Genomic DNA, 24,078 nt, shown 5'->3' with positions numbered 1-24,078 from the left:
CGGCATTAATATCGACTTTTAAACGTGGAATGATTTCTGACTTTTAGCGATAAAACCTTGCGCTGGGAATGTTCTTTTACAAAAATCGTGTTGCCTAATAAATTTTATAGATATTCGTCCTTGAGTTCAATTTCATGTCAAATCAAATTTTGCATCTCTGTAAGAACACAACAAACTCAGTAAAACAGTAGCTTCAAGGATCCAAAAATATATCACAGAAAAAACAGAGAAAAAGTTGCTCGTAAACTGAACATATATATATTTAAGTTAAACAGATATATATATGAACTAGGGTTATCATACAATATATGTACAATTTCAACTTTATACACTTAAATAGAAACCGTATTTCCAGTCTATATATCGCATATATAAAAAGAGTCTGGCTATCTATAACACAGGGAAGGGGAACAACAAATTTAGCAGATGATTAATGAATTTAAGGAATGAATTTAAAGGAAATGTTAAATAAAAGATTGTTACAATGACTGATGAATGTCTAAAGCCGCAACAGGCGAAAAGAATTTGCGACCACTTGTTTTCGAGAATTTGCGGGTATCAGTTCTTGTGAAGTATGGTGAATGAAGATGTTTTTAAAGTATGGATGCAATTATTAGCTAAGAGTGAGAATTTAACTCAATTTTATTTCGTACTGTCTCGAGTTTTTTTCGCAGATCAGAAATTTAAAATACATTCAACGTGTGTTTTTTTCACTGATGACATTTTGAAGAAAATATCGCCGGTAATAATTATCGTGAATGCGACCAAAATTCTTCAAATCAGTAAACGCAAAAACAATGCCGCCTAAATTTGGCTTGAGAAAAAAGGTTGGACAACTACAAGATAGGGTCATACTTCTTAAAAACTAATTTAAAAAAAAACATTAAAATAAACGATAAAAATTTTTAAAAATTTCACAAACCAGCCATCTTCTTATGTAATAGAGAGCAATATTGATTTCCATAAATCTTTTGCAATTAAAAAATTAAACAAAGTAAGCTAAAAAAAGAAGTTGAAAAAACAATTTACACTATTTTTATAACCCAGCTTTATCCGATGGAGCACCCATTACACTTGGAAATTGATAGAAACGAAATTTTATCCTGGCAACACGTGTGAGTAAGTAAGTGAAACTTAATCCACCTCAACGCAACGGATTACATTAATTCTCTTTGATTTTATTGGTTGAAAAAAAAATTATATAAGTTCCAACCAAAAAATAGCGTCGTTCCAATTTTACAGTCAGCGAAAAAAAGTGTCATCCTTTATAATTTAGCAACAGAAATTTTTTTTTAAAACGGCAATGCAAACAAACAACTTAAAAATATAAATTTTCTATCATTCATTTCGTCTTTCTGTAGGTCTAACGTCATTGGCGGGTCTATTGATATATTTGCGTTTCATTTACAGTTAAAAACATCTATGATTTGTTTATTTCGGTGTTCTAAACACCACATTCTTTATTTAAAATGGTAGACAAGTTGCGACAGAAGCGATTTACACAGTGTTGTTTGCACTTTTCTTTGCTATCAATGCATCAACGAGGCGTAACTTTGCTTTCACGAGCTAAACACAAAATGTCATATAAACTCACTCGAACTCGAAAGAGGGCGAGGTAGAGAGGTACATAAGAACCATAGGAAGAAAAAGGGTCAAAATTTTGTTGTTTGAGATAAAGGACAAGTGTTTCAAGTAATAACGGAAAAAGATTTACTTTACTTTAAACTGCGAGAAAAATTATTGGAATTATTTTCCTTCAGCCAATTAGCAGGAAGCGCGTAGAGTTTAACCCTTAAGGCACGGCCTGCATTTTAAAAGTATAGAATTAATATAAAAAAAAAGAAAGGGTATAAAAATAATCAGCTTGTCGAAACTTGAGCAGCAAATAGTGGCATGGGACAAGAGTAAGACGGTTCATGTATCCAATCATCCTCTTTCTAAAACATGTGAAGCAATTCTATGACAACCTAATCCTCAGGTCCGACATTGGGGCCGTTTGCCTGATATTTGCGGGACCAGTCCTTTAAAGGTTATATTGTTTTATGATGTTTTTCTGCATTCCTGTGAAAATGGATGTCTTAGGTGATTTTCTGGGGATTTCAAAGAAAGACAGTTAAAAATTACTCCTTTTACCTTATATTCGCGATACTCAGCTTCTTTCGGCAACCGGTCTTCTTTCTGCATTTTTCTAAGACAAAAAAAGTTTAAAAAAGTTACCGATAATTACTTGAAAGGTAAAATAATAAATATTAAGTAAACACAACAAAGAGTGCTTCAATGTTTAAACTGATTGTCAGAGTTTTAACGATCACTCATTGTCAAAAATTCAGTATAGAGAAATATATTTCGTAGCTCCTTTTTTTTGTAACGGTTAGGGTTAGCGTTCACTCTACTTAACGGTTGTAATTTAAAGAATTACAACCATTAAGTAGAGTAAAGCAAAGTTTTAAAAATTCAAAACAGAAAGCAAATTTAAGCGAGGCTTGATTCTGATTTTTTTAAAGAATATTGGAGTTTGGACAGTTAAGAGTTGGCATATTGAGGCAACTTAAGTTGTACAGAATTGGATTTTTCAGAGTAAATCGAAAAATTAAGTTCCATAGAAATAATTAAAATTCTTAAGCAAAGAGAAATAATTTTACATGACACAATGTTTATTGTGGTCCTTTTTATTACATTGTCATGGCAAAATCTTGCAATTTTTTTTTTTATATAAAGCCTTCCAAATATTATGAATAAAACACTTAATCTAATAGCAAAAGGTAATGATGTATACAGGCGACTTTCGATACATCTTTAGTAAGGGCAAATCCACAAAAATATATATCTACCTGTTCCATCTACTATAAAAATCATCTTCGTAGTCTTTTAATAGTTTACCAAGTCTTTTCTTTACACGTTTGGTAGCTCGTTGTTGTTCAAGTAATTCACCTCTAAAATATTTTTTTAACTTTTTAATTAGCTAACATGTTGAACCATTTTATTTATTTATTTAACACAATTCTGATTGCGGGGTTATTATTTATACAGGATACATTCGCTTATTCGAACACACATAAGGGATTGAAAATTATCTTCGAAAAAACAAATGATCGAATCAAGCAAGAGTTAACAAAAGAGTTTTGAAGAAATTTGAAAAAAAAAAAGAAATTTGTTCGAAATAGTGGATGTTCGAATTAACATCAATCAAATTAGCGGATGTGTACTGTAGCTACAGACTTTCTAATTCACGTCACATTAGCGCGAATTCCGACATTTTAAAAAAGTTTTTAGACAGCGTTTAAAACCTTGTTAGTAGCTAACTTACATCGTAGCATCGTGTAGAACTGCTTCATCAATCGATCGAGGCGAATCTTCTGTCGGCGATAGTGGTTCAGGTGTGTCGTGAAATCGACGTGTGACGGAAAACGTATCGCCCAGCTCGTCTTCTCTATCATTGCTGTCTTTAGCGTTAATTGGTGACATAGCTACTAACGGTATACGAATATTTCTGAGATTTCTTTCCAGGTTTTCGTCTAAATAAAGATTAAACTTGAGAATGGTACAAAGTATAGATGTGACTATTGTACACGGGTAACAAAAAGCAAATATGCAAAATGCGGAAATTTGTTAACAAATAACTTAACTCGCTTATCTTACATACTTCAACGAACAGTTGTTCTACAGATGAATTTTACCGAACAATTGCAACGTATTCTACTGATGAATTTTACCGAACAGTTGTAACGCATCTCAATCAGCAGTTAAGTTATATTTTACAGAACAATAGTATATTTACTGTCTACATAATTTAAAAATTCAGTAAGCTTGTAAGAAATACGCGATTAAAAAAGATATCTCGATGTCTTGCTAAACTCAGATCACTTGCGAGGCTTCACACTTTTTGTGACCGGAACTTGTCTATTACTACTAGAACAAGCTCATATTAATGTTAGTCATTGGCTGTTAGTCATTGCATACAGTAGACTCCCGGTTATTCGAAGCCTCAAGGGGGATAAGAATTTACTTCGAATAACCGGGAGTTCGAATAACTGAAAAATTCGTTTTCCCGCCAGATTTTCAACTTAACCTTAATGGGATGGACTTTTCTTAAGTAATTGAGGCATTGTGGTTCAGTTGAGCGTGTAAACACAAAGAATTTTTACTTTTTGAAGAAAGAATAAATTTGAACAAATTGTTAACAGGTTTTAAAATATGAAAGTTATAAAGAAAATGTATCTAGTAAATACAAGGAGTTCAACTCTTAAAAAAATCTTTAATGCTACATTGTTTTTTACTATCGATGTAGTGTTTTTGACATGTACGTGTTATCATGTTTAACTGCTTTCTGATTTCAAGACCATTCTCGTCAAACAAAGACCATCTTTCCAACAATTCTATCTCTCAATAAGAAAAATTCGAATAACTGAGGGTGACTTAGCCTATAATTGGCCCCAAGGGGAATAAAAATCACTTCGAATAACCGAATTATTCGAATAACTGAAGTTCGAATAACCGAGAGTGTTTTTGCCTGAGTTGGGTAAGCAGATCCAAGGGGAACGCCATCTCACTTCGAATAACCGAATTATTCGAATAAGTGCAGGTTCGAATAACCGGGAGTCTACTGTACCTTCATCGTTGTTTTCAAATGTATCAAGTATTCTTTTTGGTGTGCTTGATACTTCTGGAAATCTAAAAGAAATATTGAAACGCATTAAAATACACTAAAAATACAAAATAACCAACATGCAAGCAAAATTAAATTTAGTGATCGAAATTAAATTTTTCAGAATTTCGCGCGAATGAACAGTTTAAATAAATTTCGCGAGAATTTATTTTTTCAAATGGCAAAATACTATTAGCTACAAAATTATCATGATTAATGTTTTTATTCTAGCATTAGTTTACGACTGACTATTCACCAAATTGTTGGAAAGCGTTTCGTCAACACCTGGTGCATACCCAAATTTACTAAAAAAAAGGTTTTGAAAAATTATATTTTGCGAAGAGTAATTTAGCGAATGACAGAGTTGAAAAAAATTCATGATAACATGGTTTTGCGAATGACGACAGTGGCATTAAAGCATTTCGTGAAAAAAATCGTCCAAAAACTCGCGAAATCGCAAAATTTAATTCTCGCGAAAATATAAAGGTACATCCGGTAATCGAAAAATATCTTTAAAAAAACAAAAATTTGAATTAAGCTGGGGTTAGCAAAAGAGTTTCACAAAGCAATGGACTAAGAAATTTGTTTGAAATAGTAGATGTTCGAATTAACAGCATTCAAATTAGCAGATGTGTGCTGTAGCTTAATTGTAGAAATCTTACTATTTCAGATGCTAACAAATAAACTCACATAGTTCCTGTATCGCTTTGCTTCGATGGAGATTCTATCTAGAATTGGAAGTAGATAATGTTTTAAACACAACGAACTGCACTACCCTGAATAATGTACAATTAAGTTGTCTTGACCAGATTTACTAATTCCTTTGTATGATCTTTACTATTGACTGTTTGACGTATCAGCATCAATTTGAAAACATGCTTTTTAATCTAAATTGTTTTTTCCTTTATTTTATAACTGAAGTGACTACTAGCGTGCATACCTTTCCTGTAGCAATTCGACGTTTAATCTTACGGTATCGATCATATAAAGGTCGCATTAACGTTTTATCTTCCTTGGAATTCTAAAAATAAAAGCTTTTACTATTCTATTCTTAAGTACATACTAAACCTTCCACAAAATTAAACTGCTGTATTGAATTCATTATATTACGTTGATTTAGAGAATAGAGTAATTTATGTCAGAAATTTTCGCAAATCACGTCATTTCTCACATTTATTTTCGCGAAGCGATCACATCCAGATATTTCGCAAAAATTTACTTTTATCCACACACTTTTTCCGACAGGAAAGGTTAAAAAATTTAAATAAATGAAGGCATATAAATTTATATGATCATTTGTAACTGGGAAGAAATTAACTTCACAAAACACCCATTCTGCGAATGAGATGTCAATTCGACAAATTCGCAAAATTTCTGACAGTAAAGTTGTTTATCTTTAGTTCGTTTATTTTATAGGTGAATAGCGAGCTTCATTATCCACCGTACTCTAGAAGAGCATGTACGATCTGATCAAAATAGCGAAAAATTTCGGCCGCATTACGTACCACAACTCGTCATGCTAAATGTAATACCACGATTTTAAAAGGCTATTAATTGCAAACGGGTTTAGTATGCTCAAACACGTGCGGTGAAAAGAGAAATAATGTGTCTACTACGTACCGGTCTTCCATGCGAATTTTCGTACTGTAGCAAAGCTTTCTGTACAGAAAGTTTTTCGTCCTTCAGTTGTTCTAACGTCATAGCCTAACAATAAATGAAAATTTGTCTTAAAGTAAATGTATAATTCGTGATTGTCTGGACAAAAACATCTTGCACCACCAAATACAATAGAAGCAATTTCACATTCTCAAGTGTGTAAACCCTACTCAATGCCACCCTGCCGAGCCGTAGCTGGGTAGTGTATAATATTTTTTGTCTCGTTAGTGCAAACAGACTATAGCTTAAATCTTACTTATCACATAGTATGTAAATGGTACCTGCATTTCATGTGGTCGTCCAGATGAATGTCTTTTATCTTCAAGCTTCTTCAACAAACTTTCCAACGTTTGTTCTTTACTCGGTTCGTCTTGACTTAGACATTCTAAACCAAATTAAAGTTATTTAAGCAAGACAAAAATCGGAGGCAAGATAGGAGGAACAGTGGCGGTGATACATCATGAAGAACAGGACAGGTTGCGTACATAATGTCATATTAAGACGATTCATGAGTTAATTTTAATAGAATCTTTACATCTTAAATATTCATTAAGGCACCGACAAAAAGTCTGCGAAATTAATGTTTCCAAACTGGCGTTGTATCCATAAACTTAAAATACGCATTTTAAACGATGATAGACGTTATCAATCTTTTATTTCACATGCGACTCGTTCGTAATTTCTCTTAAATTCAGAATTCACTTTAGACATATGTTACAAGCAAAAAAATAGCTATTATTTTATCCTTCTTTTACTAAATTCAGAGTTCCCTAAAAATATTTTTTCACACGTCAGTTTAATAAAAAACGTTTACCTCGTAAATTTGGAGCAGTGCCTAAGTCTGGCCCAATTGGAGCAGTTTCTGATAAAAGTTCAGGCTTTTCTTTGTAATCTGATATCAATTCTAGAACGTAATAAAAAAATATTACACATCAGTGTATACTCAGAAAACATTTAATCTCAAGTTTTTCAACGTCGGATTTCCACTAAGATTCTTTCTCTATACCTTCGTCAATACGATTAAGATGTTTAATATTTCAATATTACATTACTAAAATGGTAACTTAGATTATTCACAATGAATTTCAAGATAATATGAATTGTAGCACAAGACGCAAGTTTCATCATAATTAGAAATACTGCAAAAATAGAATGTTACAAACCTTTAAGTTGTTTCTTCGCTCGCCCAAGTTCTGCAATATATTTTTGAATATGATTTTTTTCTGATGGTTTGGGCTAAAAAACAACAAGAAGACACTTGACTATATTAATTTTAGATAATCAGCTTTTAGATATAATTTGTGCATAGACTTTCGAATTATTCGCAAGTAAATTAGAACCCTCAGCCTTAAAATTCCACTTGATTTACAACCATTTTTAATATTTTATGCGCTATATTAAATGACAGATTGACAATGCAATGCATGAATAATGTAATGTTCAGTTACAGTGCTAATAAAAGAAGATGCAATGAAATACCTTAATGGAAAAAAAGTTTGCATAGTGTTAGCTCGCCAATACTACTATTGGCGAAATGAAAATTATGTGCAGAAAAAAATTGGATATGTGCACATTTTTAGAAGAAGTTGTAAACAATAGCACCCGAGAGTTGATTATAAACCTTATGTCTACAACGAATTTTTACTGAATTTGGAGGATTATTAAGAAGGTAATATATGAAATAAAAATCTTTAAATGTCAGCCTTTTTTAAAAACTTGGAATTTAAGTTTCCGAATACGAGGCACGTACTCAAATATTATTTCATTTTATCTTTGCATTCATTCCAGCCTTCAATGTGTCATTGTCATTAGTCGAAATTCACAGTTATGAAAAAGAGAGCCATCCCAATATCATTAATGGTTGCTATTTAGGATAGAGATAATTCAAAATGTTTTAAGTTACTCGTGTACTAATTTTTAAATTTGATATCCTAGAAAACGCACTTACTTTACGTCCATTGGTCTTTTCAAAATCGCTTTCAAAATTTGAGATAATTTTCTTTAATGCTACAAAACAAAGAAAAAAAAATATAACATTTTACGTTGTTTCGACAAAATGAAACTTTAAATTTTTGCAAAAAAACATTTAAGAAAAAGCATTTTTAGTTTACGCTACAAGAATAAATTTTATCACTTACAGCTGATGCGCTTTCGAAGGTCTTGAGGGGACATTTCGACAATAGGTACTGTATCTTGTCTAGAAAGAGAAACGGAGTTCAACTGATATTTCAAGTTTAGATATTATATTAATTACTTGGAAAATTTTACACGTCTTGCAATGTATATGCTTTATCATCATATCAAATTTCTGTGTTTACAAACCTCCAAATAATTTAATTTTATCACCGTAAGAAGAAAAGAATTTTCCGATAAGAGATTTTAGAGGAAGAAATTTTCGCGAATTGAAACCAAAAGGCATATTTTACAGAAAACTTATCGAAAATTAAAGCTATAAGAAAATCTTCTAAGCATTTTTATATATATATTTAAGCCTTTTTGTTTTCAAATTTTTAGTTTAATTCAGAGAATTTATTTTCGCGATTTCGAGACTATTGGTATATTTCGCGGAATTTATTTTGGTGAATTAGGGCAAAATTTTCGGGAATTTCTTCTGGTAAAAAATTCTACCCTTTCTTGTTCTGAGTGTTCCTACTGGTAAGAGTAGGTTTATAAACATTTGACTTATAGTTCAAGTTTTCTAATAAGAGTCAAAATAATATAAGTTGAGGATTGTTGCCATTCTCCATTTTATATTAAATTTAGATTTTCTTGAAAATAAAAACAATAATCCATTTATCTCATCCATCCATACTCAAATATAACGAAAAATGTCATTTTAGTCAATTCGTAAAAGTTTACAACTCAAATTTTGTAATTTTCGCTCTTGTGAAAGTTCTTAGTTTTAGAGTAATCAAGATAGCTCTGTAGAGAGGATAGAGTAGTTATTTAAATCCTTTAAAATGTTAAAAAAATGTTGGTTGTCTGTAATGAAAATTATTACTTTAATTTTTAGCGGGTGTCAATTTTCCAGCTTTAGCCAAATTTGCAAAATATTCTTCACGCAAAAATTACTAACAGGCGAAAATCAAAACAACCAGCCATGTGTTTTTTTTTTAAAGGATTGAGCGGTGTAGTACCTTTTTTCCATCCACATCTCGTGCCTCTTTTCCATTGGTCTTGGAGAAGACGGTGCTGAATTTTGTGGTGATCTCATTGGATATTCACTGAAAGCCATGTCATATCTCTCTCTTGGAGAAACATGTGCTTCTAAAATGAAATAAGTGTAAGCAATTTATAAACATTCATTTATGTAATGTCTTTGCCATTATTCTGCTTCTTTAAATTACCTTCCTGCCAGTATTTTTGCAAAGCCAGTACAAAGAAGGTTTAAAACTTCATAAATAAATATCTCTGAAACAATTTTTAGACATAAAAGGCCATTAAAAGGATGACATTCAAGGCCAGTAATAGCATCAGAATGTCCTAATACATTTCAACTACTAACTAGTTGATAATCCCACGAAAATTTTTACTGACGTCAGAAGTGAATCTACAACAACGTTTTTAGCAAGCTTTTTATACCCATTGCCTCTGTTATGCAGAGCTTGAAACACTGATCAAGTTTTTACCACCCCATTTTCAAGCTATTAAGGTTCAAATGTGCATTGTAATGGCTTCATTAGTTCAAGTGAAATTAATGTTATTGACATCGAGATGTATGAATTGTCAATCAACATTTTGAGACATGCATGGTTTGGAAACTTCATAGGAAAATGAGCACATCTATTTGCCTGTTACAGATAGACGGACACAATCTTCGTAGTCTTATAATAGATAATTTTTTATTACTTTCCAATCCATGATTCTAGTGTTCTTCCTATTACATAAACACATCTCAAAAGTATAAAAAATTTCAGATTCCATACCTTCATCATTTATACGACTGAAGTCCAATGGAGGGATAGAACTCATAACCTGCAGGGAAAAAAATAAATTATTTTGTGTAGTGACTTTGTATTCAATGTTAGCAGTTTGACAGAACAAAACATTTAAAATAAAAATAAAAATGTATTAAATTTTTAAGACAAAATATTTAATATCCTTCACGTTGGCGTTGGTAAAAAAGTAAAAAAATATTAGCGTGAACTTATTAGGTTATTTTAGACAAAAAATTTCTCAATTCAATCCTCAATTTCGACAAATTTATCTCCATCAAAATTTGTATGCATAAGTTATTTCACATGAAATTTATGGACAAAATGTAATATTTGATTCTCTATTCATCAAAACAATTGACTAGCAGTGTTAATAGAATAAAAAATAATTAATTACATCAATCTGTTCAGCGGAATTTGATTTCTTCAAAGTTTCCTAAGCACAAATAAAAAAATAAATTCACAATTAAGAATCACCTATGCACAAGTTTACAAGTTTTAGCATGTTTTACATTTTGCAAAATTCATAAACATTTATATGTGCAAAACTGGTTTTAGTTTCAGAAAATAGTCCAATATGACAATTAAAACAAGCATCCACAAGTACCCACAAACACAACAATCAAAATGTGTAGAAAATTAGCATAAAAAATTGCCATGTAACAACAATATGAGACTATTGAGGTTATTTGTACAACACGATTTCTCACTTGATGAATGTTAATTAAATTTTGATTGCCATTAAACCTGTGCTATGGAGTTTCATTGAAGTGAAAACTTAAAGTCTCTTTTTTTGTGTACAAAATATAATTATAGTCAAGTTAAATAAAAAATCATTCTATACCTGGCGATATTCATCAAAAGAAACAGGCGCTGGAACAGAATTTGATTTCATTAATGGTGATATTAATGAACGGTGTGATTTTAATTGTTTTTGACCACCTGACCATTCACTATGATGTTTTGTTTTTTCTTGTTCGTTAAACGTACTGTCTTTATAACCACTTGTTTGGTCTGATGTAAGAATGTTTTCATCCTTGTCCATAAAAGTTCCAACAGCAGATGTAAAAGAGTAATTTCTAGGAGATGGCTTACGACGATTGTTTGGTCGAATTCGTGAAGAAGTTAACTAAAATATTAATTCCAAATTACAAGAAAAGCAAAAACACGGATTTCCATGTTATCCTGAAAAATACATACCCCATCTAGTGTACGGGAGGATGATTCTTCTATAAAATCCAAATCTTCATCAGTAATATTTTCCTAAAACAGAAAACAAATAAACTAGTGTTAAAAGTTTACCGAACACACAAAACTAAGTTTGCAAATATTTACTCAGATGAACACATACCTTAGTTTCAACAGGAGAGGAGAGACTGCGACTGTATGGCTTAGCCTACAAATAAATCAATGTTTATAAACATTAGTATAAAAGAAAAAACTATTTTCCATAATAGAACTTAAAATAATAAGATTTTAATTTATCAAGTTTTAAGTTCAAGAGTTAAATAATTTTGATACATCATATATTACCTTGTCCTTGACAGAATCAAATGGTTTCATTCTTTTGGATGGCGAATCATGTTCATTTTCATTTACATTGTATTTCTTTACCCTGTCTTTCACTGATGGATATACATGTGCTATGAAAGAATGTGTGTTTGTCAAGTAAATGAAAAAAGTAATAACAATAAAAGAAGCTTGGAATCAGATAAAAACACACACTATCAACTTAACTCGTGGTCAATAAAATCTGGTAACTACTGGCTACCTTAAAATGTATAAATGACAAGGATAATTCTCTACAAAATTGGAGATGCCAAAAAACTTGTCATTTTGGGTTAATTTTAGGTCAAATATGACTTATTATGTTGTTGCACATACTATGTCTTCTATCATAAAATACATCCATGTATGTGTGATTCCATCACATAATGTCTAACCTTTTTTATTAAATTTTAACAAGCACCAAAAGAACTGACTCAAAGGATTAAATAAATTATTATTTCTATTATCAACAATTAAGCAACTCTTTAACAGGAAATCTATCTTTAGTTAAAGAATGAGTGTTATTTTACGGTTTAAGAGTTATTTTTGTTCACAAATCACTAACTTCATGCGTTAAAAAAATTTGTACTTACACACATCGGCTTTAGCTGCAACCTAAATGACAAAAATATAAGTTGTTACATAAAAAAATAAGTTTTCTGTGGTGCAACCCACAACAGCTACCTACCCAAATGTAAGATCAGGAACTGTACGTAACAAAGTATAAAATAAATTGTATAAATAAAATTATACCATCTCATCTTGGCAGTCGGATTCAATGGAAGAAGTTACTAGTCCGGGACCAAATAAATGTTCTTGAACTGTTGTGTTGATTGTGTTGTCTACAAATCTAAATATTAAATTAATTGTGAGTATGGAGGACATTACTATGAACAATAAGCAATCCTAAACCCTACGGTGGTATCATATACTATAACACATTACCTGTAAAAGTATATAAATAAAACAATCGCAATCAGTTTTCCAAATTCTTTAAGGATATATATTTATCAAATTCATAAGCGCTTCCTATACTTCCTAATATTGGGTAAAAAGAAGGTATTAAAAAATAAAGTTACTCACTGTTTACTCATTGGTGACGGTGGCATGTGCACTGGTGAAGTACTACGTGTTGGTTCTTTCTTTGATGGACTATATAGGAGAAATTTTGACAATTCCAGTGATATAGTATGATTTAATATAGCATTAAACCAACAATAGACAGAACATGTGGTAACGAAAGTTAGTGGTTCAGTTTTAAATTAGTTTTTACATCATAAGAAACCACATGTGAGGTTCTTTTTATTCTATTCTGCATATTCAGTTTTAGTACAAAAGATTTATGTGTCATCACGTGCACTGCTGGCCACAACTGAATTGCCAGACACAATAATGCATACTTTTACTTATAAAAGACAAAGGTTGAAATTATTATGTACTAACTGCTAATTTGAGAAGTATTGTATAAACTGAAGAAGTAAATTGAAAAACTGACAAATCCCTTGCTAAAAAGCATTTTATGCATATAAAACAGGGGTCAGGCTTTAGACATTTCTCGATCTTTTATTAATCCTTTAAAGTTAAGAAACATTCAGGCTAAACTTGTTAGCTACCAGAAATAAACTTTGAGATGACATGTCCCCAGTTCTGAAAGTTTAAGATTGACTGGGAAGTCTACAAAAACATTTCACCCATGGCACCTACCAATCTAACATAAATGTTGTACAACACCTGTGATGACACCACACAACATAGCATCATCAATACCGTGCCAGATTTCCTGACATTGCCTGAACTACAACTGTTAGATGCCATTGAGCAAATCGTGACTACACGATCCAACCCAACTGTCCATCGTATGCATTTTACCGCTATTTCACAACATGAAAATGAGTCATTGAAAGATTATTTAGTTTGTCTCAAATCTACTGCGCAAAACTGTGAGTTTGCATGTCCCCATTGCAACTTCGATCTATCTCCTATACATATCCGAGACCAATTTATCAGAGGCTTGAAAAATGAAACACTACAAGTAGATGTTCTTGCTAAGGCCTGCCAACTAACAACACTAGAGGACATCCTGAAACATGCTGAAGCCTTCGAGACTGCTCTACGAGACCACACCCAACTCCAAAACACATCTGATGTAAAGGCCGCACGTTGGACCGATTGCCAGAAACAAAAGAGAACTCCCATCACCAAACACACACCTGTATGTACAGGATGCAGGAGTAACAACCATACCGGCAGAGAGAGGGCTGCAAAATGCCCAGCATGGCGGAAAATCTGTCAAAGCTGACAGAACTTCAGAAAAGTTGGAAATGCCTGATACTGCTGGAGCCTTGATTGCTCACGTAACCTACGACACTAATAGCGAATTGTACACCCAAAGCAGCACAACTACTGACATTCTCACATCATTAACACCTTTGCTACCAGGTGAAGCCTATACTGGCCACCCCAGCGGACTGAAAATCTTTGCAGACCAGTGGTGCCAGTATACTCCTAGCTGGCCCACAACATCTACAACAACTTGGAATAACGGCAAATGCTTTAATACACTGTCACAAACGAGTTCGTGCAGTGGGTGGAACAACACTCACATGCATAGGATGGGTTCCTGTTCGCTTTACCGTTGGTAACCATTCAACCAAACAGCCACTATACGTAAACATCTTACCATCTTCATTCCCTATCCAATGGATAATACTTTCTCTCATGTTGCAAACATCGAACAAGAAAATAATTATCATCATCGTGCATCTCTGCCTCCACGACCAGGTAATCTGCCTTATCCAGCTACCGAAGAGAATGTTACAAAACTAGAAAAATACCTACTAGATCAATTTTCTACAACAGCATTCAGTAAAATACATCCGTTTTCAACAATGAAAACACCACCTGCACACATTCACTTACAGCCAGATGCCAAACCCTATGTCAGACACACACACAGGTATACCCTACCACTGGAAAAAAGAGGTAAAGGCTATTCTTGACGAGGACATCTGTCGTGGGATAATAGCACCCCTCCCTATCAGGACTCCTGTGGAATGGTGCACCACAATGGTTATTACCGAAAAGAAAAACGGAAAACTTCGCAGAACTATTGATCTTCAACAGTTGAACAACCACTGCCTTCGTGAAACTCACCACTGCCTTTCCCCCTTCCAGCTAGCGTGCCAGGTGCCACCCAAAGAAGACTATCCTTGATGCAGTTGACGGCTACCATGCCATTTCCCTTGATGCACAAAGTCAACCCTTAACCGCATTCATCACGAATGGGGTCGGTATATGTACCTCCGCATGCCACAAGGCTTTGTTGCATCTGGGGATGCTTATACCAGACGGTACGACAAAGTCATAAAGGAAAGGTGAAATGCGTTGACAAGACCTTTTTATATGACAACAACATTAAAGAATCTTTCTATCACACATTGGACTATCTCACCCTCTGTGCTGAAAAGGGGACAGTAATTAACGCTGATAAATTCCAATTCTGTCGAGATACAGTCAACTTTGCCAACTTAACGATAACTCCTACAGGAATTGCACCATCCTCGCATATTCTATCTGCCATCAGAGACTTTCCAACCCCAACAAACATCAGTGGGGCTCGCTCTTGGTTTGGACTAGTTAACCAAACATCTTGGGCTTATGCAACGATTAAAATTATGCTACCGTTTAGAGAATTAGTTAGGAAACATTCAAAATTTTACTGGGATGATACCCTGGAAGAACTGTTTCGTCTGTCCAAAATACAGTTGATATCCCTCGTTGAAGATGGAATAAAATCATTTGATCCTGACAGGCCTACCTGTCTATAGAGTGATTGGAGTAAAGATGCCATCGGATACCTTCTACTACAGAAGCACTGCAATTGTGACACCATTAGAGCCCTTATCTGCTACCTAGATGGATGGCACTTAAAGTCGCTACTCACCTGCAGAAGGGAAGCCCTTGCAGTAGCATGAAGTCTGGAGCATGCACAGATGTTTTATTGGGATGCACTAACTTAACGGTCACTACAGACCATCAACCACTTTTGGTCATCTTTGGTGACCGTGATCTTGGAACTATAACAAACCCAAGACTGCAAAAAAAACTCAAAAGCAAAACCTTACGATTTCGTTTTAAAATGCATCACTGCCCAGGCAAATGGCTCTGAGGTCCAGATGCTGTATCCAGATTCCACACGGTTGCTGAAATTGCATTTGCTGAATCCCCATATAGCTTATATAAGTTCTGGTAGCTAAAGTTACTTATATAAAAAAAATGTGTACCACGATGGAGGGAGTGACCTTCATCAAACAAAAAACAACACAACAAACTCATTGTACACAGCAATACAAGACATTATATGAACATACGTTTTTCTTGATGTAGGCGTTTTCTTGATTTCATGTCTTGGACTATGGCCTGGACTTTTATGTCTTGGACTTTTCTTTGTGTTGCTTTTTTTAGGACTTCTTTTTGGACTTACATCTGTGCTTAATTCTTCATCCAAGCTGATCTTTGGTGGAGGAGGACGTGCAGGCTAAACAAATGTAAAAGTCAACCACAAAAAAATCCAATGCCATGAATAAAGTAACAAAAATAAACTGAAAATAATTCCTAATTTTACACAAATACAAAGCAAAACAAGTTACACTAATGTCATATAATGTGAACTTATTATATTAATATTACAAGATCCATCATTTGATTTTTTATCACGTCAGCAATAACCTGTTGATGCACAAAAAATGTTTTTAGCCCTTACCTGTATGGTGTAGAGCTTAAAATGCTGTTTAAGAAAATGTACAGGATTGTGCACTTTTAATGAACAGTTACAGAGATATTGGGTTTTAAAGGTTTTTTTGATGATGTTGTTAACCCATCTGTTCCAAAATGGGTAGGACACAGACACAGCTTTGAAAATTGGCCTAATTTTAATTTGACATCAGTTATTTTCACCTATTTAAGTTATTTGGCCTGAAAGTTATTAATGCATTTAAAAACGACTTCATTAATTTTAAAGTTAAGCTATTGTCGTTAATTGTTCTTGACACTGTGAAGTTTAATTTGTTGATTATTATTTAAGAAAAGACTTATAACCTTTTTGGCAACATCAAAGGGAAATGAACATATTTACATTGCCTGGTATAAAGTGACAGACTAAGCATATCAGCATCATAGATGTCAACAGAATGTTAAGGGTACATAATGGATGGATTTAGATGTAAGATTTATTTATATCAAAATCTTCTATCAATATCATACCTTTTCCGCAGAACTTTCTTTCTCTTTTTTCATTCTCATATGTTCGATATAGGGTGCAGGTTTACTTGGTGGTGTCCTATTAACATAATTACTTACTTAGTAACACCTAGTAATGTAATGTCAAATCATAATGGAAGTAAACTTTCGGTAGCGTAAAACAACTTTTAAGAAGTTAATCTTAATACCTTTATTATTAAAAATATTGTGGAACATCGAACACCAGGAAAATCATGTTATCTTACCTTTGCGAAAAATCAGGCCCACAAACGTTTGTAACCTATACTTTAGCATCAAGTTTAAACCAGTAGTCAAATTAGCATATCAAGTAATAGTCAGCAAAAAAAATTTTAGAGACACTTATTCACTAGGTATAGATTGCAAATCAGACATATGTAGTATTTAAAATGTTTAAAAGCACAACATTCCAAGATACAGTATGCTGTTTTCAAAATTGTCTTGGGTTTACCATCTTGCCATTCATTTTTTTTATTTAGGAAAATATAATTAGTATAAAAGACACTAAAACTGAACTTTTTTTAAACAGATAACATTTTAAAATACATACCTTGTCATAGTATCTGCAACATTTTCATTGTCTTTCTAAAAAAATTAAAAGGAAAAAATAAACGAATATCTTCAAACCCTAAACACAATATATCCACTGTCCTTCATAGTTGTTGTAAAGAGGACCTCATCCTTCTTATGCAACACACTACAAGATAAAAAATTACTTTATTTAAAGTACAGAATTTTCACAATATTAAAATAATTGATGTTTTTAATATGCACTTAATCATTTTATTTCTTAGCAAGTCACATTTATTTGCATGCCTGACTTTAGAATTCATTATTTAAAATTTATTTGTTTCTTTCTCCATTTACAAAAATAGCAAAGCTTTCCTATTGTTACTTTAATGGTTGGTAAAGACATCTTCTAAAAGAATATTTTGATTGTCTTATTTACATGACAATCTGCACAACCAAAACATACATAACAAGAAATCCATTACAATTTTGGAGTGTACAAGGAACAAGAAACCCTTCAAATCCATGTTTATGTTACAAACATGTCAGACTAAAAAGTTAACTTAAGTACACTGCAAAATGTTTTCAACAAAACTAGGGAAAGAAAATAAAGTATCAATAATAGACATAAAAAAACAAACTAATAAATAAAGCAAAATATAAAAAAGCTATGAGCACATCAGAAAAACAAGATGTCTTTTTATTATAAAAAATATTAGGTAAAAAAAACTCAACCTCTGTTATTAGAAAAACAACAAAACATGTGTAACAACAAGTGTAAAAAAATAAATCAATAAATCAATAAAAAGACACATGAAACATAATAAGTAATGGCAAGAATAAAATAAATAGTTGTGGATACAATATTTTAATCCATAATACATACCAGGAATAATTCATAAAATTCTTGCAGCATTAGCAACAGTACTGCATTCACATAAGCTTGATCTCTTAATCCATTCAAGCCATCACCACAACGAAACAAATTTGGTCCAAAGACAATTGCCAGTGCTAGTGGTGTCATTTTGTTTACATCTGACACACTAGCAATACATAACATGAATTCACATAGGTATTTGAGCAGACAGGAATTCAACATAGGCATACGGTTGATTAATTCTTTGAAAAGAGGAACAGCTTTGAGTTTATCTTTGCAATATTTGTCCTGTACGCTAATGAACAATGGTTGCAAGTCTTCAGGGATTACAGGCTCAGAAAGTTCTCTTAAAAACATTTTAAGTAAGCTAGCAGCAGCTGCGACATCTCCTATTTCTTCAAGATCTGCATCACCACCTAGTTTATATAAGTAAAAACAGTAAAAGTTAAAAACACAAAAATGTGCAAAAAAATTGACCATTTTCTTATCATGCCAATGTATTGTCACTATCTTCAGTCAGGTAATGACGTAACGGTTTAAGGAGATTGTTTATAACTACAAGACATTATATTGGTTACTTAGGGTATTGGTCTGGTATTTGTACTTAATTAATGATCTTAAGATTATATACATTATCAACTTCTTTTTTTGTTAACAGTTATTACTAACTATGACATAGAAGCTTTTTTATTGAGTAAATACCAAAAGATATAACATATGGCAATGCATTGGCAAGAAAGCTGCAAATAATATATACAAAATTTGTAAAGAAAAGATTCTATATTGTTATTATCATTGATTAATTGTTCTATTATAAACATCACAAACCAAACCTAACCATCTTTGTATTTTAGAAAAAATTCAAATGCAATCTTCTCATGATTCTTTCAACTCAGTGACTTAATTAAGACAAGGGCAGGGTCGGATGTAGGTATAAGCAAGATAAGCACACGCTTACTTTCAAAAACATAGAGAAAAAGCATTATTAAAAAGTATTATTTAGGAAGTCTGGTAAGGAAGTTGGTTTTTTGCTTATTTTCAGCTTCCTAAACAAAGTAGTCAGATACATCTCTGAAATCAAAGTTGTCTTTTTTGCAAGGAGAGAATGTGGAGATGAAAAACTACTTTGTTATCGCGTATAAGCAAATAAGCAAAGAATAGTAGACAGAATGTATCAACTGTAACAAGATGAATGCAAACTAAGTCCATTGTGTTTGTGTTTATAACCAACAAACCAAAGATGGACGTTAGAGTTACTGTGATACTTTGAGGTTTCTGGATGTCTTTTCACTATTTCTTATGAATTTCAAGTACGGTGTAGTAGTATGTAGTTTATTTTTTGGCTTGGGAAGATTATTCTAGGGTAGCTAGCTAGGTTTCTCTCTATAAAAATTTCTCTAGTAAATGAAATAACTTATTTACATTATTCACTAGTTGAGAATGTGTGTGCACTAAGATTTTTTACTGGTTCTGATCTGCAAGAAATTTCTGGTGCTATATTTTTTTGAAAAAATGAGTTTGTGTGGCTACTGCTTTGTCTTGTGTTATTTTTATACTCAAACCTCCCCACCACACACATAAATACATCAAAAGAAAAGTTGAGGTACAGCATGTAGCTACACTCAAAAATGAAAATATTGAGCCAGCATGATGAATGGAAACGAAAGTTGTATGAAGGATGGAAAACGTATCCAACAATTTTCAAACCAAGTCATCATGGTGCTATCCACGAAGACGACTTGGCATATGTTATATATAACAATATGGTTAGAAAAAGTGCTGCTTCATTTTCAAGATTAAGGCCAGTCAGGCATACCTATAATAGTACATGCCTTTTTCATAAGCCTATCATTAAAGTTTTGTTAAATGGTACAATCTACTGATATTATTTATTTCACAACTACCTTCCTATCTGATGTACTTTTTCTTGTTATGCCCATCAGTGTCAGTGGAGATGGTAACTGTCTTTACGGATCTATTTCTGTGTTGCTGATTGGTGATGAAACCCTAGCTTCAATTTTGAGAATCTTGACCTCTTTGAAAATGTAACAAAATGCAACATATTATGCTGAACATCCAATGCTCCATCAATTTTCTAATATTTGCAATGTTTATCGGATATTGGTTGTGATGTGTATACAAAACAAGAGAACTGGCCATAATTGAGGAAGAAAAACATGTTTAAAATCCTTCATTTGGTCATTGTTTATGTGTGTTTTATCATGCTATAGAGGTATGTTGAGTTTTTCATGTAATATGCACATTTGTTTGGTTTTTTTTGGTTTTTTTACTAAATGTCTTAACTCCTGTGATCAAATGGTATGATATTTATTTATACAATTTCGTAAAAGGTTCAGGTTCAATTCCTGACAGAAGTAAATTAAATGTGATGCAGGCAGTATCTTTAAAATTGGCGTATATTTTTTAATTCTAGGCGGTAATCTCAAAAGAAAGTTAGTTTCATAAAAATCCTGGGTCCGACCCTGGAGGGTGCAGTGAGAAATAGGCCCACACTGGTGAAATTGATCACTTATTTATCATTTTCTTTCCCACATTTGAAAAATTCAAGTGGTTGCATAAAACCCTCTGAATCCACAAGAGCATTCAGCTTGTGAATGCCCTTGAGGCAGACCCTGACAATAGCTAGATTTTGCTGTAGTGGTTTACCAACTTCTGATGTATCTATATAATAATACCCGTATACGACTAGTTGCTAGCTAACTTCTTAAAAAACTAGATTAAATTAAAAAACCATACTACACCAGGTCTATTAAACAAGAAATAAAGAGCCTGTGCAATAAATTGTGCGATCTAAGTTTCAACAATTCTAAAAGCATGAGTGACCTGAAAATATAGAATTAAGAAAAAATTCAAGAAAGTTAAGTAACAAAATTCTTTGGCCCCTGTACACCGAGAAAAACAGGGCAGAGGTTGCTGTTTTGGTGTTGGAAACAATATTAGTATAAGTCACAGTTATTTTCATAGCTGGGAATTTCAACCCATGTATGATCAATACTTAATGATCAATGATTAATTTTCCCATTGTGATTTTTGTTTTGCTGTCGAAGCTAACCTTGACGGTAGCAAAATTTTGCCAGCATTTTTTCATTTTAGAGGGCTGTAAAATTAAATTCTATTATAAACATCACAAATAGACCCACTCTTTTTTGTTTTTTAAAAAAACTAAAATATACAATCTTGCCATGCATTTGCCAGCTTTTATTTTCAAACTCTTAAAATAAGATTTTACAGGGCTTAAATATAAGCATTGTTTATTTCCATTTGTTTTATTCACAAACGTTCAAAGTAACAAATTTAGGTTTGTCATAGTAATGACAATTCTGTATGTAATATAATAATTACTTATATGAAGTTTTATGCAGCAATGTAGTAGAAATAAATACTTACATTTGTCAAAGGCTGTTTTCAGTCTGTCAACAACTTTCATATTACCATTGACACGGAAGAGTCCTTCCAGTTGCAGTCCATTGTTTTTTAAATATTCACAAATACGTGTTACAATAATGGGTACATTTGTTTTGTCTCGATCGTGCAAAAATTCCAATGGAACACCTAGTTACAAAAAAGGAAATATTAATAAAAAAAAGGCGGAGCATTGCTTAAAGAGATATTATCAAATCGTTAGAAAGATATTATAGTCAAAATGCATTAGACAACCAGAAAACTCTACTTTGTACAGCGTGGTTAATGCAGAAAAATTAAATAAATTGTATCCTTTTTTATATATTAAGTTAAATTCTCTTGTGGTTTGACGTAATGAATACCTGTGCAATTTACATACCAAATGTTTTATTAGGTGAAGCCTGTGACTGTCCTCTTTTTACTTTTGGTGATGATAATATTTTTTTCATTTTAGATGATAATGATGTACTATCTGATCGAGGTGATGTTATAATACCAGCATAATCAGGAATTGCAACTTGAAGATGCTTTGAAGGCTGAAAAGAAAGTTATGTAAATTCCAGAATTAAAAAAACTATAATTCATGCATTGATAAAACGTCTATATTTTCATCATTATGGATAATAGAGGCCACATTTAAGCCTAAAACCAGACATATAAATCTTAAAAGGTTTAAAAAAAAAGATGAAAAGTTTACCGATGTGTCTTGCATAGTGTCTGAATACATCCAATTGAAAAGTAAAAATGTCAAACATAATATTTAATTTTTGTTAAAATAGTTTTTTTTTTTTGCTAGCCAACTTCCATGATAAGTGTTGCTAATTATTTGTCTGATTTATATATACCATAATGGCTTATTCATTGTGATAATTCATCTAAATATACAGTTATAATTTTTAGTTAAAATACTTTACATCAACTCCGTTTTTATTGTCTTGCCTTTAGGCAAACATGGTGTAGTCTAGGAAATTGAAACAGTGGCTGTTGGATTCAAATTGGAAATTTGATGTTTCAGGGGACGCACTATAAAAAATAAAATATGTGTAATGTACCTGTATGTACCTCTAGGCTTTGACCGAAGAACTATCAAGTCTCTACACTTTCTTACCCAATTATCCTCCTCCATTCTTTCCAAGTGCCCCAGCCAATTCAATCTTCTTATCTGGATAACATCTTTAATTCTACGGATACTTAGCCTGCTTCTTAACTCATCTGAACTCTTTCTGTCTCTCAAACTGGTGTTAAACATCTACCTAACATATCATTCCTTTCTAAACGGTCAAGATCTTCCTGCTTTACTGCCCATGTCTCACTACACAGGACTCATCCAACCTACCTTTTACCTCAATTGACAAGACTCTGGTAGTCAACAAAGGAAGTAACTCTTTGAACTTTTTCCAAGCAGAACCTATTCTGCAAGTAACACAACTTCCAACACCTGCTTCATTGCCCAACATATCACCTAAGTAACACAAGTTCTCAACTATCTCTAACGAGTCACTGTTGTACATCATTAAAGCTGGAAATACTTCATTCTCTATAATCTCACCTTTGCAACGCTTGCATACAAACTGAATGTCAGCTCTTAACCTTCCACTAATACTACTGCGCTTCTTATGTAACCAACCCCTTTCTTGGCACCTGTTAAAAAATTACGAGTGCTATGGTGTGGGAAAAATTGATGTGAATATTTCGAAGTGTGATTCACAATTAACTATTTTTTGTTTACCTCAACGTTATATGTTATTTAAGCTGCATAGAAATGAATTTTGTAAAACGTATTAACCACAAGTACAAGGTTGAAACAACGTTGAACGCGATGATGTGTTGGCAGATTCGCTATATGTTTTTGGCATTAAATATATTTCTAGACATTTTTGATTTCTCTTTTCCCTTTTAAAAAGATTTTTTAAACTTTATTCAACATGTTTTTTCTTTGGTATTACATCACGAAAACATTCCTCCGAAAGCTGTATTAAGGTACAGGACACCTAACCTCTCCCATGTTCTGGTTATACTTAACTTGCATGGGTGCGCACTCTTCTCGCAGTATTCTCTGTGACAATGAAGGTTGGACTGACTTGTGACATGGTTCCAAATGGTCTTCCGTCTTTCGTTCGAGTCTCAGTGTAATGCAACAACCGAGCATAAGAGTGTCAGCATGAAGGAAAGGGGTCAACTTTAATGTTCTCTATACTTTTAAAACA

General features: G+C 32.6%; 1 protein-coding gene across 1 annotated transcript; it reads right to left on the bottom strand.

Annotated features, from left to right (window-relative positions):
* Positions 1-242: 242 nt before the first annotated feature.
* On the bottom strand, positions 243-22,760 carry LOC130629071 (protein FAM13A-like). Its single transcript, XM_057442169.1, has 30 exons — positions 22,569-22,760; positions 22,251-22,407; positions 21,857-22,021; positions 18,458-18,864; positions 17,612-17,646; positions 17,047-17,122; positions 16,155-16,321; positions 12,868-12,936; positions 12,538-12,634; positions 12,378-12,399; positions 11,770-11,879; positions 11,588-11,632; positions 11,437-11,499; positions 11,081-11,365; positions 10,634-10,672; positions 10,228-10,276; positions 9,439-9,568; positions 8,440-8,498; positions 8,250-8,308; positions 7,465-7,537; positions 7,116-7,205; positions 6,583-6,686; positions 6,266-6,349; positions 5,586-5,666; positions 5,336-5,373; positions 4,610-4,671; positions 3,308-3,515; positions 2,832-2,933; positions 2,134-2,188; positions 243-1,566 (listed from the first exon to the last, which is right to left on the bottom strand). Exons 1-30 carry the CDS (start codon positions 22,596-22,598, stop codon positions 1,498-1,500), a joined length of 3,030 nt encoding a protein of 1,009 aa, XP_057298152.1. The 5' UTR covers positions 22,599-22,760; the 3' UTR covers positions 243-1,497.
* Between the last annotated feature and the right edge of the window lie 1,318 nt (positions 22,761-24,078).

The sequence above is a fragment of the Hydractinia symbiolongicarpus genome, chromosome 15 (assembly GCF_029227915.1).
Source record: "Hydractinia symbiolongicarpus strain clone_291-10 chromosome 15, HSymV2.1, whole genome shotgun sequence".
NCBI lineage: Eukaryota > Metazoa > Cnidaria > Hydrozoa > Anthoathecata > Hydractiniidae > Hydractinia > Hydractinia symbiolongicarpus.
Note: the sequence above shows the minus strand (reverse complement) of the source record. Positions and strands in the feature narration are given on the sequence as shown.